The sequence below is a fragment of the Cupressus sempervirens genome, chromosome 6 (assembly GCF_028749045.1).
Source record: "Cupressus sempervirens isolate cs-2001-9-10 chromosome 6, ASM2874904v1, whole genome shotgun sequence".
NCBI lineage: Eukaryota > Viridiplantae > Streptophyta > Pinopsida > Cupressales > Cupressaceae > Cupressus > Cupressus sempervirens.
In genome coordinates, this window is record NC_143123.1 from 596,325,989 (window position 1) to 596,342,147 (window position 16,159).

General features: G+C 36.4%; 1 protein-coding gene across 2 annotated transcripts in view; it reads left to right on the forward strand.

Moving 5' to 3' along the window:
* Positions 1-16,159, forward strand: part of LOC149553656 (Rhodanese/Cell cycle control phosphatase superfamily protein) — a 139,942-nt gene that overhangs the window by 42,647 nt on the left and 81,136 nt on the right. For both annotated transcript variants that reach the window (XM_089789055.1, XM_089789057.1), the window contains 2 exons: positions 7,235-7,381; positions 7,762-7,951. In XM_089789055.1, coding sequence (XP_089645181.1) covers positions 7,235-7,381; positions 7,762-7,951 — 337 coding nt within the window. The remainder of the gene's footprint in view (positions 1-7,234; positions 7,382-7,761; positions 7,952-16,159) is intronic.

The window sequence follows — 16,159 nt, forward strand, 5'->3', positions numbered from 1 at the left end:
TTGTCTATGGGGAAAATTCCCAAAGAATGTGAGAATCCACTGGTCTTTGGGGAAAATTCACTTACACGACTTGATTTCTGTCCCCTCCCAATAGCAAAATCCCCAATGTCTGATATATAGTTATTAAATATGCCATGAATGTATTTACTTCATCACTTATAAGGATAGGTGCAATGTCTGATATCCAATATGCTTGTGGAATCAATAAGTATTTTTTTTAGTAATTTGATTTAAATGTCTAATTTAACAATCTGAAAATGCAATGTATTGATATCGATTTAACAGTGATATGTTGCTGCATCTGACAGGTATATAATCTTGCAACTACAATAATGATTGCTATTTCCGATTTATACTTTAAGTGTCTGCAATGTCTTTAATTATTGCTTATAGTGATAGTATTGCTGTGTCTGATCTGATCTTGATAAATGTGCATTATTATGGTTGTATCTGATTTACAATCTTGATATTGTATGCCACTGATTTGTCAAGAGGCAATGTGCTTAGAAGAGGAGATCCAATACTGGATACGTATAAAAGAAGAAATGTCCTATGATTCTGAATAAGGTGAGTTTGATCTTCTTTTTTATAACCTGCTAGATAGAAGGGTTGCACCTCTTGAATAGGAAGAGCACATATCATTTCTAAATCACATCCCTTCACAAATTTCTTCTTACATCTGGTCAACCTTATCTAATTGCATCTCATAACAAATGATTAGTCTCTTCATTAATCCTGTGCTCATGATGATTGATTGTGTAACAACTCTTATCTTAATTGCTTATAAGTTATGTTCCATACCAAAGTTACGAGAATCGGAATCGGCAAGGCCGAATCGAATCGTGAATCAGCTGTTTACCACATGAGATAAATGAATTAATGCATACAGACAATGAAACAAGAATATGCAACAGCAATACTCCTTTTATTATTCGCATATGTCAATGACATTACATTATGCTTCAGATAATGCTTACAATGATCTTAGATGGGGTACATATACTTTCCGAAGAACCTTCCCGAAGGGGTCCGTCGACTACATAACAAGAACCTTTCCAAAGGGACCCATTGGCTACATAACAATAACCTTCCTGAAGGGACCCGTTGACTTCATAACAATATTTACCGACGACATACATCCTGTCGGCTACACAATATTTACTGCTAACATACATCTTGTCGGCTACACAATAATTACCGATGACATCGACCATGAATCGGCAAATTTGAAAAAACCCTTTAAATTTAGAGATTTTAACAATTTAAAACTTATTTCATGCACCCGTTATTGAATATAACTTAAACACACTATAACATCATCAAATAGAATTATAGAAGTTAAAACTTAACATACATAAACATGGAACATAAAATCCATCACATATGTAACTATGTTATGTAAAATGTAAATTGTAGGCTAGGTGAAGTAAATAGAAATCATATGGTCATAATGATTCAAATCATAGAATGTATGTAAGATGAAGATCCATAAGATATCAAATCATAAATGTATGTAAGAATCTAAGATGAAGATCCATGAAATGTATGTCTATCAGTATCAATATCTGTAAACCAAATGAAAAAACAAAGCTCCAGCTCAAGCCTCATCATCATCCTCAAGCTCGACCGTAGCCTCAACCTCAGCCTCAGCCTTTGAGTATCCAGTCTGCCTACTAGAAAGGCATCTAAGGTAGGTCCTAGAGGACCGCCAAGCCATATCCCCCGCGTCTGCCTACCAGTACCTGAACGTGCTCTAGTTGCCTCCTCTGCCATGGCCACAGCGTCAGCCTCTATATCCACCTGGTCAACCCACAAACGGTCTTCCTCAGTGAAGACTGGATCCATAGCCTCTGTGAGCCACTCTGATTCTAGATCAATCTCCTCCAGAATGATCGGAGAGGAGTCAGCACCCAAAATCTATTTGATCCTAAGACGAAGGTTGTAATGAACAAAGACTAGGTCATTCAACCTCTGCGCAGTCAACCTATTTCTCCTCTTCGAGTGGATGTGCTCGAACATGGACCAACTGTGCTCACATCCAGAAGCGCTGCTTGGCTGACTCAGAATATGGATGACAATTTTTTGAAGTTTTGGGGTTGTAAGCCCAAACATTTGCCACCATCTATCTGAAATAAGGGAAAACAAAAACAATTAGTCTCATTTACAACTTTAAAATTATATAATCAACAATTAAAATTTAAAATGCACAACTTATAAGTCATAAACTTTAGATTCATGAATATATTATTTAATTTTTACCCGACTGTATTGTTGCCCGAGTAGCTATAGCCATCCTGCTAGAGAAAAGTGGCCCTTCTTTATTATTGAACTTGTCGAGCTCAATGATTGTAGCTGCGCTACCCTCATCACTACTCAACCTCTAGATTATTGTATACAAGCCAGTGAGAACCTCCTCATCCGCTTTGAAGTGAGGACGGAAAAGAAATGCCAGATTCAAAAAGTAAGCTACTGCATGGATGGGTTGGTTGAGCTGATTCTACCATTTGCTACCAATGATATCCCAAATAGGGGCATACTTCTCCCACACTCCTGCATACTGGGCTCTAATGGTCTCCTTGGCCCTATCCATGCCCTCATATATGTAGCCCATAGAGGGCTTCTCCCCATCAACAATTTGTAGGAGAGATACAAGGGCCTTAGTGACCTACATATAAAATAAAATGAAAATTTGAGTCAAAACTTAAATATAAAATAATATAAATTAAAGTAAAACAAAATCATTAAACAATTAAATATTAAATACTAAATAGTAAACTGTAAAATACTAAATGTTAAATTGCAATAAATTTACCTTAAGGATTTCTCTAGCAGGTTTCCAAAAACCATCATCATCAAATATGGAATTCACCACATCTACCTCTGTAGTGGTCGTAGCATAGGAAGATGAAATCCACTCCCGCCCAACAAACATGCTCCTCAAATCGTCCCTTGATGTCAACAAGGACTGCAGTGTGATGAAATTCGAGGCAAACCTCGTGATGCCTGGACGAGCTAACTCCTTGCCTCCTGTGTACTTCCTCATTGTGCTAAGGACAAATGAATGATTATAAATAAACTTGCATATATTTTTTGCCCTTTCGACACATGACTTGACCCACTGAAGCTTGCTAATTTCCTCGAACATGAGGTAATGCAGTGTGTCGCACAAGGGGACTAAAATATGGTGGGGTGCCTCTCCATTAAAAGTTTACCTACAACAATTTTAAGTTAATTAGAAATTCAAACATGTTAGAAATTAAGAAACTTAGAATTAGAAAAGTTCAAAATTCAAATACATTTATTTTCAAAACTTGAAAAGTTAAAAGTTTACCTGTAGCAACATAACTTGCTGCATTATCCGTCACCATGTGCACCACATGTTGTTCCCCCACCTCTACTATGACTTTTTCAATAACCTCACATAAGTATGTGGCATTTTTTATATGAGCGGAAGCATCAATAGATTTGAGAAACATGGTATATCCTACAAAACAACAAATTATAATGGATCATCAACGAATTATCAATCAACAAATCAAAATTTGAAATATTCAATCATGATTCACAATTATGTATGTAGGAAAGTAGAATGATCAATCACCTCCACAGGATACAAGAAAATTGAGGAGTGTTCTATTCCTCCTATCTGTCCAACCATCAGTCATGATGGTGCAACCCTTTTCGATCCACCCTTTTCGGTTCTCCTCAAGCTCAGCCTTCATATCCTCCAGCATATCATCCAAGAGGTATCCACTCAACTCAGCCTTAGTTGGGGCTTTAAACCCCGTACCACAAATAACAACTGCATCTATCATGTTTTGCCAATAAAGAGCCCTGTCACAAATAGATAATGATTAAAAATTTAGATGTCAAATCATTACGTAAGCTTGTAAAGCGAATCTATGATTAGTCAATGAATCATAAAACAAGTAGATATAATTGAAGTTTTACTTGTAAGTTTAATCTTAAAGAAAACAAAGAAAAAAGAATCAATTACCTAGCTGCAACAAATGGAATGTTGCAAAAGTATCAAAATTTGCAAATCTCTTTTCTAGCAGCATCATGAATCTCCTTGTTCAAACCCATGCCCTCAAGCGTGGGTTGTGAGCCAGGACTACTATGGGGCTCATTCTATTTTTCTGCACTCTAGGCCACAATAGGTTGGAGTTGAACTCAGTCTCAGTATAAGACCAACTAGCACTAGCACTCGCATGAGCACTAGAACTAAGACATAAAGGAGGCCTAGAAGAACCCTCTCCGACACAACCTACAAATGCGGAAGCTGATGCGGCTATGGGAGCATGAGAGCCAATAGCCCTTAACCCTTCAAGTTGCATATTTTTATTCAATTTCTCTTGTTCATTATTTTCTAATGCCACTAAATAAGTGCGTTTTGCCTCAGTAGTTTGTTGAGTGCAAATTGTAACATCATGTCTAGGTATAGCAGCAATATGGTATTTCAATCTATAAATACCTCCAGAATTTATTTCTTTACAAAATATACATTTCTTTTTTTCTTCTTGTAGGAAACTTTTTGCTATATTTCCAACATTCATCATTTTTACCCATTGCGGAAAATGAAAGCAAAGGGCTGCTGCAATAAGAAAATTCATGTAAAATATCAAAGTTTGAAACTTATAAACAAAAGCTACAAAACAACAAACCCTAGTTTGCAATTTGGTAAAACTAAAAAACATTCAAGATTTGCAAATGAAAACTAAAAAAATTTAACAAAAAATGCATAATACGCTAACATGCAAAATAAATAAATTAGTACTTACCTCTTACAAATGAGTTGAGGAGTGTTGATATTGACTTCTTAATGCTCCCAATGCAATTTTTGGCCTCCCTAGATGGACTTCTGATCTCTTTGGTGCTCTTCTTTCTTGCCAGTTGGAAACCTGTGGTTTTTCTTTTCCCTTCTTCTCTTTCACTTTTCCTCCCTTGTACTCATGCTCAACAATTAGAAGGCTCTTTAGGGTTAAAACAAAGAGGAAAGGCCAAAAAGAAAAGAAAAAAAACATGTATTTACAAAAAATAAAAATTCAATCCAACTTTATTGCTGCTGCCGCCAATTTTTAGGACCGATTCAGGCATGCCAAAAAATCGGGAAAGTCGATTCACGATTCAAAAAAAATTGCATGGGTTGAATCGAATTGCGATTTACGTGATTCAGGCAATTTTCGGGCGATTCTAGGAACTATGTTCCATACTAACCATGATTATGTAATTGCTCTCATGAACAAACTTTGCTGAGTTGTTGTTGTTATCTATTGACATAGATCATTAGACATGTTGGCTCTTTCAGGTTAAGGGCATCCTTTCTATTGTGATTAATATCTCCTTATGATTGCTGGCTCATACAATTCGCTTTCACTTTGGGACTTGATTATCACATGCGGTTTTTTTGTTTGACATTGGTCTAATCTTTTGTGGACTATGTAAAATGATGACTGGAGTTGATATTATGCTAGTCACACAAGTCGATATATTTATCACTGGCTTTTACTAATCCATTGTTCTGCATACTGTAATTGATATTCTGTATTATTGCTTATTATCAAATTTTCATTATATTATCCTATTTGTTTTTTTGACTCCTTTAATATGAAAGTCGCTGCTGTCCATACCAATGGGATTGTCTTCTATTTGATCCATTAAAAGCATGCCACTTTATAAGACACCCCTAACAAGCATTTCAAGTTCTATATGTATGCTATACGACACCGCTCCCTTCCCTGTCCTCCCTTTTCTGTTGTCCTTTGGCCGTCCCCTAACCATCCCGAAAATGAGGCCCATTTTCCCCCTATGCTAGAAACTCGTCCCGGTGTCCTAGTGTTCTGACGTACCCAAATACCAACATTATATTGTTGTTTATCTATAGTTTGCCATCACGATTGCTTGCTCTTTGTCAAATATACATTGCCGTGCTTGTCTTTGTTGATTCTTTGATCTATACTGTGGTGAACTATAGATTTCATGATGAGGTCTTGAATGTAACAATCTTGATTAGTGTAGCTTTCCCCTATAATATTGACTATCCTATCTAGTGGAGATACTCTTCATACTCGGTATTCTCACTATCCTTTTTGGATAGGTGATCGTTAGCTTGGACTACCCTTATTCCTTCTAATGTTGTCAATGGAAGTCATCTTATTTATAAGATTTCATGATTTTCCTTTTATTTCTCCAACTTAATTTGAAGATTCCTAAATGGTAAAATGGGTTGAGTGTGAACTCCATTTATTGCTACACTCAGGCTTGCATGCTAGGGTTTATGGAAACATCCATCAAGTATTTCTTGTAGAGGATTTATTGGTATATTGATGCTATCTTTACTTCTTGATTGAAAATATGAGGCTTCTGGAACAAATATGGCCAGCTAGATAAATATCACTTTTTTTTAAAGAACTCACTAACACTTGAGGAGTTGAGATCTAACTTTGTATTTGCTACGATTTCAATCTTCCCACCTCTCCCCTTTTAAGAAAGTTATTTCCGATTCTTGATGTTTGCATTTTATTTTTCTGTATCCAGATAATATGTTCACATAGGCAATATTCAGATTCTTGTGTGGAACCAACACCTTGAATGAAAATACAATCTGGGAACTCATTTGAAGTTGTAATTAGCTGTAGCCTGTAACATATACTGCTATCCATTCTCTCACTTAAAGAGTAACATTTTTCCATTCAAAGAAAAAAACAGTCCTTACTAGTGCATAACATCCTTGAGAATTTTTTTTTCTTAAATCTGGATAGAAATAGAAGATCTAGGAAGGAATTTGCAATTTGTCTTTTTTTTAAATGCTAAAATCCATTGTTTTCCCTGTCTCCCCCATATATAATGAAATGTGATCAATGCCTTATTGGCATTGGCTTAGCCTACTATGTCTTGATATCAAATTATAAGTTAAAGCAATCTTTTTTTCATTTAGTGCTACCCCTAAATCATTCTCTTATTTGAAATTTTCATGAATTCATTATTGGAAGCTTAATTCTAAGATCTTTGTTTGTAGAATGAAGTGCAAATACTACTGATATTCCTAGATGATAATAAGCTACTCTCTATTTGCAAGGACTACATTGGAAATTTGAAAATGATATTCTAGTCTGAAACTGGCAAGATTTGTATTAGTTAGGAATGATTTGTAATCTATCATACCTAAAATAGTCACATTTAGAATGAGTTTCATTTGTTGCTCATTCAAGTTTCTTGATCACTTCATGTGCAGTACAGTGGTCCTGTTTTAGATGCTCTTGCTTATGCTGAATGGGTGAAGGAAGATGCTCGATTTAAGCACATACTTGTCCAGATGTCACCTTCTTCTTCTCATGCTTTTCCAAGATTGAAACTGCGGTATAAATCTTCACTAGTACAGGCAAGCAATATTTTATTATTTTGTAGTGTTTCCTTTGTCTTCTTTTGGTTTCATAGATGGTAAGATTAATCATGTCACAGAGAGACATTTTCTGTTTGTCAATGCTCTTTATTTTTTCTTTTTTACTCTGGACAAAAGTTTCTGTTGTGATATGTTTTTAAAATATTCTATTGATCATCAATACCACTTTTTGGTTTTTTAATCTCCTAACTTGATTATTGTATGGTAATAATATTCTGAAAATTTTACATTCATGAAATTGGCATGTCTTGAACTAAAAACAGAGTAGCATGCAGGTATAGCTTTTTGGTTTGACTTATTTTCTGTGAACTTTTGGTTCTCATGCTTCTTAATGGTTCATATTTATCAACAATGCACAGGTGGAAGGTGGTGTATCCCATCTTCCTATTTTGGATTCCTCAATGAGAGCTCTTCCACTGACTCCCAGTGAATGGAAGGCAAGGTTAAGCATCACAAACTGCTCAGAGACAGAGAGTGATGAAATTTCGAGAATGGAGAAAACCAGCTTGAATCAGGGGAGGAAATCACTACTTCTGGATGTAAGAAATGGTATTGTTGTTGCATCTCCATTCATCCAAATGAATCTTTAATATTCCTGTCATTTTCTCTGTCTTGTTTTTTAATCTTGCATTCATTCAAGCCAAAATATCCATTTTTATTGGAGGATAAAGATTACAGCTGAATATCTGGTATTTGGTTATTTGAACTATTTTTTGAATTCAAGAAATAAAAGTAAATATTATTTGTAACAACTTAGTAATATACCTGTAACCAATTTTATCACGTATAAAATGAAATTGTTGTCATCTTATCATAATAACCACCTTGATTAGTTCTACACACCTCAAATAGTTAATGCATACACAACACATGTCATGTCTGGAGTAGCCTGCACTTTATAGGGAAGACAATCAACTGTGTACAAACCATTAGAGGAGATCTTGATTCCCGAGAGACACCACAGATTAAGAATTGGAAATTGAATGGGTTGATGAAATCATTACTCATAAATCTGACTTAAACTTGATATCTATAGAAACCAGTGATGTGATGTCACCTAAATACAATAAAAGTTTACCTCAAGAAGTATATCATTAGTCCGACTATCTTCATTGATTGGAAAAGACTCCAAGTACAGAAAGAAGGTTTTTAAGTTCAGATGGCATTGATTCTTTCAGAAAATATAACATTAGTTAGATGTTCAGTGGACTAAGACCTTGTGTTAAACTATTGACCTTTATTTGACCCGTTGAGGCTGTATTGATCTAGGCCATAGTTCTGACTGACAGATTGTTTGTAATAACCCCAAGTGGTTATAGCTTATATAAACACCAGTTTCTCTATTATTTAGTTGTCTGACATTTCGTCAAACACTTCACTAACAAACTTAATACTACTGAAAATAACCAGATCCAGCATTACCACCTATGCTGATAAATTACTAAATATATGTGTTTTCCTTTTTGGCTTGGGTTTAGTACATTTTTGAATTCTTGGATAGTTAAACAGCGGAACTGAAATATTAGACGACAAACTCAACTAATGTGTAAACTCTGATGCATGGAATCAAATAAATGAAGCAACATAGATTTATTAAACTATGAGAAACTTGTGATATCCAGTTTCAAATACTTGCGCAGCAGTTACATATAAACTCACAATCCAAGTTGCAGCACCAATCTGATTTTAATCATCTGCAGGTGACATCCCACGCTGCCAGCTATCTACTCCTAGCATGCAAAGGCTGAGAACCGGAAACACTGCTAAATCTGATGTCCAAATGCATGAACAAATTGCCCAGACAGTGGCTTTTGAATTGTCATTAGTAGGCAAAACGTAGGCGCCTAGGAAATGGCATACAGTCCTCACAATATAGCTGCCCAATTGCAGATGAAATACCCTCTGTTTTACATCAGATACTCATGTCTGTACAGCAGATAGTGACAACACTTTAATCAAATATTCGCATCAAATCCTTTGGCATTGATAATCTCCCAGATATAGTGAGAACAGTAGGGAATTTCATACTCCAGACGTGCACACTTGTCAGAAAACAAGAAGATCTTCCAACTACAGTACTCAATCATTCAGGAAGACAGTATTACTTCTCAGAATTTAATTCATAATACCTCAGCTATGGATTAGATGAACAATCCAACTTCAAATCCTTATACCTCAGCAAGAGAATTGAATTCACAAATCTGAAAAACCCTTAAAAGAAAGCATGAAAGCAATTAGACAATTCGATGATTCATTTGCTTCATGAAGCCACCTTTTATAATCCACTTGGTTTCATCAACACACCATTAATTAGAAGCTTGCATTAGATTCTTTTAGTAACTAAATTTTCCAGCACATGGCTTCATGAAGACACTTTTCTCTCAAGTGGCTTCAACTTTTAAACATAACAACTCCTTGCACTTTTATATATCATACTTGACTTAGGCTTATAACTATTTAAATAAATGACCCTTTCCAATGATGACTCAATCCTCAACTCAAGTGAAATTGTAAAGTTAAGTTATAACTTTATAATAAGCTATTCAATGATTTAATAATAATTTGGCCACTAAAATATCCCATAATACTTATCCTTTATGTATGCCATCAGAAACAAGAGTCACACCTATTATTTCCCCATGTGATCAAATGCACTTTCCTAAAATAGAAAGGGTCCCTCTCAATCATCACCTGACTTGCCATAAATAGCAGGCTCAAGAAACTAAACCCAAACGAGGTCCAATCTGTGATGTACTTGATTAAACTTAATAAATAATTAAAACCTTTGTTTATGGGCCAATTGATTTAGTATATCTCGGGCCCATTTTTATTTTTATGTTTCGGCATAGTTACACTGCCCAAGGGGATGGCGGAACGGGGGGACAAGTCTTCGGGACAGGGGGACAGAGGGGCCTTAATTTGGGGACGGTGGGGGGGATGGTTGGGGGACGGCGATGGGGGTCAGGAGGGGGGTATATATACATGCATATGGTACTTAAAATGCTAGTTATGAAAATATGTATTGCAATATAAGATATAAAGATATAAAAGAGTAAATACTTGAACATTAAACACAAATAGTCGAATTTGCAAATAGTCAACATTGGGATGTCCCCCATCCTCAATGGAGGTGGCGAGATTTGGTGGCGCCACTGGGGATAGGGGGACAGAGTCCCCAAGTCCCCAGTGTGTTGAAGTCTCCGTGACGTGAGGCAAAAAGGGGGGGACGCGTCCTTGTGTTACTATGTGGTTTGGTAGGTGCTTTGTCGTGCCTTTTGTCAACACTCAATTTCTCCCTCCGACAAGGTATATATGTTCGTCGGTTTAGTTGTTGTAGGTATGCATTTTGGACTGTGAATTCCTATTGAAGTTCAGTATTGTTCGCCATTTCAGAAGTGGAAGACCTTCCCTACTTGACTATCATGATTTTGGTGGGATTAAACCCTCACCCCTCTCCGATTCTCTGTATTACTTTGTTTCAAATTTGGCACATCTGGAACACCATCTGTGTTTGCAAATATATATATTTTTGATTTGGATTGCACTACTTGTTTTGGCAATAGTTTGTGTGTTTGGCAAATATATTGTTTACATTACTCCATCCGTGGAAAAGGCACATCTCCATCCTTAGAGATCTTGGTTGCATTCATCTTCCTCCATCAATTTGTATGACTTGTGTGTTCCCATCACCGTCCACCTCCTCCATACACCATACAACTTAATTTCTACACGCTTTAGACATTTCCCCATAACGGTGTTGGACACCCATTCCTTCCTCACACCCACTCACTTTCCCGGTACGCACTACCCCTCCATACCATACGGGCTTATTACACCGTACATCTTCTCTCTCTATACTGTACGACATTGTTACACTGTACGCTCCTTGCATCTAATACATCTTGTAAGAATCCTATATCAACATACACAGATAGACTCCATCTCACCATACCCCAAGTGAACACCGTACAACAATCCCACACTCTAGGAAGCCACTGTACAACACACTTTGCTAGTATATGTCTTTCCAACATCCATTTGTATGAACCATTAGTAAACCCTGTATGTCATTCACCCTGCCACTCATAGAACACCGTATGACTTGTTGTAGTCGTGCGGCCTTCTGTACATCTTTAGCCTGGGTGGGGAATTGCATTCTGAGTTGCTTTCTTGCACCTTGTCTGGCTAGAGACATTACAGGGGTATCCGAGCAAGTGGTCTTGCTAGCATGTGGACAGTGAATGAAAGTTATAGTCGGAGACAAAGGAGATCTCACTCGGTTGATAGAATGGCAGATCAGGGACCCACTCTTGCTGAAGTCATGACACTATGAGGGATCTTTTGAGGAATCAGGCACAAATCAATGACACTCAGTGATTTATGGAAGAAACTCTTCGAAAATTGGCGGACAATAAGATATTTGGTGAACAAAATAGTCACAGTGCCGATTCGGTTTCAGGAAAGGCAAACCCTCATCTGGCACACTCTCGACCTTCCATGCTAACTTTCCCTCCATGGACAGAGGTACCACATGGAGGAAGGCAACCAACCTTTAAGGAAGTTCAAGAACAATTGAAAGAAGATTGGAAGAATGCAAACTTGGAAGAGGATATATCCCACAAAAATAATGCAGAATTAAGAATGCAATATTCCGGAATGGAAATCTAGGATATTTTAATAATGATCTTAGAAGGAAGTTGAGTAAGGTGAATCTATCACCATTTGATGGATTTGGAACCATATCTACCTAGGCATGGGCAATGAAGGACAATACTTACTTCCAGCACAATCCAATGCCAGAAGAGGAAGCAATTAAATTTGCAGCATTCCACTTGGAGGGAGTGGCGAATGAATGGTGGCATGATGGCACCATTTGGGACATGACCAAGTAAATACTTATGCAAAATTCATTGAAAGATTGATAGATCAGTTTGATGTTAAAGATCCAAAACTTAATTTTAAAGAAATGGCACAATTAAGGAAAATAGGTTCGATTGACCAATACATCACAGAGTTTCAGAAACTCTCTGTTTTGGTTACCAATATTTTTGAAAGGAGGCAGATAGTACTCTTTATGGATAGATTGACAAAACCACTAAGGGGTTTGTTGATGCGTGTTTTATGACCCACCAAACTATAGAACAAAGTACCGAAGTATCTTATCCCCTCTTGAACAAAGTCTCATGTATGCTAAGATTGCAAGAAGATCACATGATGACTCTAAGGTTCCTTTAATGTTAGGTCTTGACTATGGATAAGTTCGATGGTTAATGTGATTTGCTGATGATCACAAGGGGCCTTACGTATGTTTACTCGGATTCATTTCAAGCCATACTAGATGTGGGAGCTATTCAAAGGTTTTGTAATGAAGTATTTTTTAGATTTTCACAAAAGATGCTAAAATAAAATGGGATAGGTTTTAAGAATTCTATTCTACTCCTAAGGGAAGTGATGACAACAGATGGTGTTTCGGTGGATAAATTCCTCAATTTACTAAGGTTCGCTTCGCTAAGTTATACTACAGCTACACATGAACTGGTGCAATCTTCAAGGGTTATGCCAAAGATTTTCATACCACCACATACAACATCATAAAGAACAATGTTTATGAATGATAGAAGTTAAACATATGCATGAAAGAGGTTCAGGGTAACTTAGCACAACGATTTAGAATCACTAAAACATCAAAAGTATCAACCAAAAGAATTCATCAATAAACCATCACATTCTCCATTGCAATCACAACACTTTAACTAAACTAAATTTAATAAATGAGGGAATTTAAGAGAACAAGCAAGCATCAAGACACATCAAGTATTCACCAAGCTTCAATGAAAACTCTATTATCTCTATAGCTCATAGCAACAATCTCATAAAATCCTCCCTTTACAAATGAGAAGTGAGGCCATTGTATAGGTCCTCGATTACAATGGATGGCTTGGATGATCATAATAATCGATGGCCCAGATCGTGCCACATCAACCCTAATTAGGGTTAGGGAAAATGAATCTACATTAATGCAGTAAGGAATCCACTACGATATTGGGTAATAAATGCCCACTATGCATGCTTGCATAGAAAGAGAGTGGTGTACAATAAATGTCCACTATACATGTCCACTACTTGATAAATGCTCAATCTTCCTTGAATAGATTATTCTTGATATCATTCCCTGAATACAAAGAAGTTTGACTAGGACACCTTAACTCATGAGTAAAGATAATTGGGTGCCACAAAATCATGATGGAGGCCATGTAAGCTTGATTCCTTTCCAACTCCATCAATTTTTAACTAAGATTCAACTTTGGTTGACTTTTCTAAAAATAGTAAGTTGTCTCAAAGTCAAAATAGGTCAATCTAGGAGGCAGTGAAATTTACTAAAAATAGGCTTACTAAAAATAGTAATTTTTCAAGACACTCAATAGGGTTTTGAGTAAAAAACCAAAGGTATGTTTTTGTTTTGTGCTTGCTTTTTGTTTATTGCTTGTTACTTTTTTGTTTTTCGAAAAGCTTATGGTTCTTTCCCAAGAATACACAATCGTGCTTCACTATTCCACTTTCCAACATTACATACAAGTACATCACACCATTTCACCAATGCATGTCAAAGAACATTGCATCTATTCCTTTTATATGTAATTACATTGCAAGAGCAATTACATGCAATTCCATCCTCCATCTACATTTACATGTAATCTCACTCTCCATCCGCAATTACATGTAATTCCATTTGCAATATGCATTTACATGTAATCTCATCCTTCAAACCTAATTGCATGATTACATCAAGTCACAATTACATGTAAATCACTTTACATGTAATTACATCTAGATAACCCGTTTTGGTAGAAGGTCACTCTTTAAATACCAAAATCAGCTTTGTCATTTGCACACATTCCCATGTAGTTAGCTTGCATTCCAAAGAGCATTTACATGAAAACACATACATGCTATCCAACTTCCTAAGTCCCATTTTAGCCCTCCGCATATGCTATCCATATCACATCCAACTCATTGCATACATTTTGTGAGTGTCTAATCCATACTCCGAATTCATTGTTTCCCAAGATTTGTCTTTGCCAATATCAGGATCAATGTCTACCATAGCCATTGTTTCTATTTCAGTTGATGTTGGTTTCAATTTGCTTGCATGGTTGGGAAAGATTACTATGAAGAGGAGGAAAGTGGTGTTGCCTGTAGGTAATTTGCCTGTCAAGAAGACCAAATCCAAATCTTTGAAAGACAAGATTGTTTCAAGAATTGTGGTTGGGTCTGAGAAAACCAAATATGCTGAAGTTGTAGAACCCTTAGTGGATAAACCAGCTGAGGAACTTAATTGTTTAGATTATAAGATCACTAGGATTGATCTTGGTAAACAAACACGGCTGGGATATTTGCAAGATGCTCAAGGTGCACTTGCCAATGTGTCTCGAAGGAATCGTGAGCTTTGGGAAAAGAAAAATCAGCATAAGGAAGAAGTCACTTGCCTTAATGAGGTTATCCAACAACAGTCATCACAGCCTACAGCTACTACTTCCCATACAATTAAGGAGAAGAAACTGAGTGAGGTAGCCAAAACTTGGTTTGGAGAAGTTGTCTCAGAAGGAGTGCAAGCCATCAAAGATGCAGTCAAAGTTCATGAATGCATTAGCGGAATTGAAGAAACTAGACACGACTTGATTATTTCTATGAATCAAGAAGTCAACACTCTAAAAGGACTTTTGATAGATTGAGATGAAATAGTCAATATTGATTTGGATAGCATGGTGGCATGTGAAGTTATTTCATCTTCAAAGATGTTTTACAGATGCCAGGGTCTCATGGGACACAAGGAAGAGATACTGGGAAAAGTATTGGCCAAATTGCATACAACCTTGGAAGACTGTCAGAGTTTGAAACAGATCTTATATGCAATCTGGAACAAATAGGATGTGTTGTTCTCACCGTGCATGATAATTTGGTTTTGACAGAAGAAATGAGTTCAGAATACACAAATAGAGTCAATGTTGAACTTGAGTATGAGGAATTTGGCTCACAAACGATGACTATATTTGCAACATTTAAATAAGTGGCAAAGCATCTACATGATTCGATTGCAGCAAACTACAAGATTGTAAGATCAACATACACCGATACAGTCAGAATTGAGGCCATATCAATATCAATGGAGATATCAAATCTTCCTATCGTGTGTGATTGCATTGCCAGATACAAGGCACTTCAGAATAATCCTTAGGATTATTCCCTCTATTCCCTTCTTTCTTTTCATGCATGTAGTTAGAGAGGATGTATTACATGAAATTGTGTAATTACATGTAATATGATTTGTATGTCCTTATGACATATAATCCAATAATTTCTCTTGTTAGTTAGACCAGGTCAAAGTTGGTTGAGTTGCTCCCATTTTTCCCTCCTTTTTCTCAACTCCTTTGCCTATATAAAGGAGTGCCACCTTAACTTAAAAATTATATTTTATTTGTATGCAAGAGAGCTATGGAGAAATTGTGCAAGCATAACTTTGATTGTGTGGTACTATTTTGAAAGAAAAGTGAATACAATGAAACAATTGGAGCTTAACTTTGATTGAGTGCAATTGTGATTAGTGCCAGTTGGAAGCTTTGACTATAATTTGCATTTGTTATCTTTGATTCATGTGTTTTTGCATTCTTGATAATTGAGTATAAAGAGTCAGGAAGCAATCGGTGCTGAAGCTTTGATTGGGAGTAGTTGCGGAGATACATAGACTAGGAGCTTTGA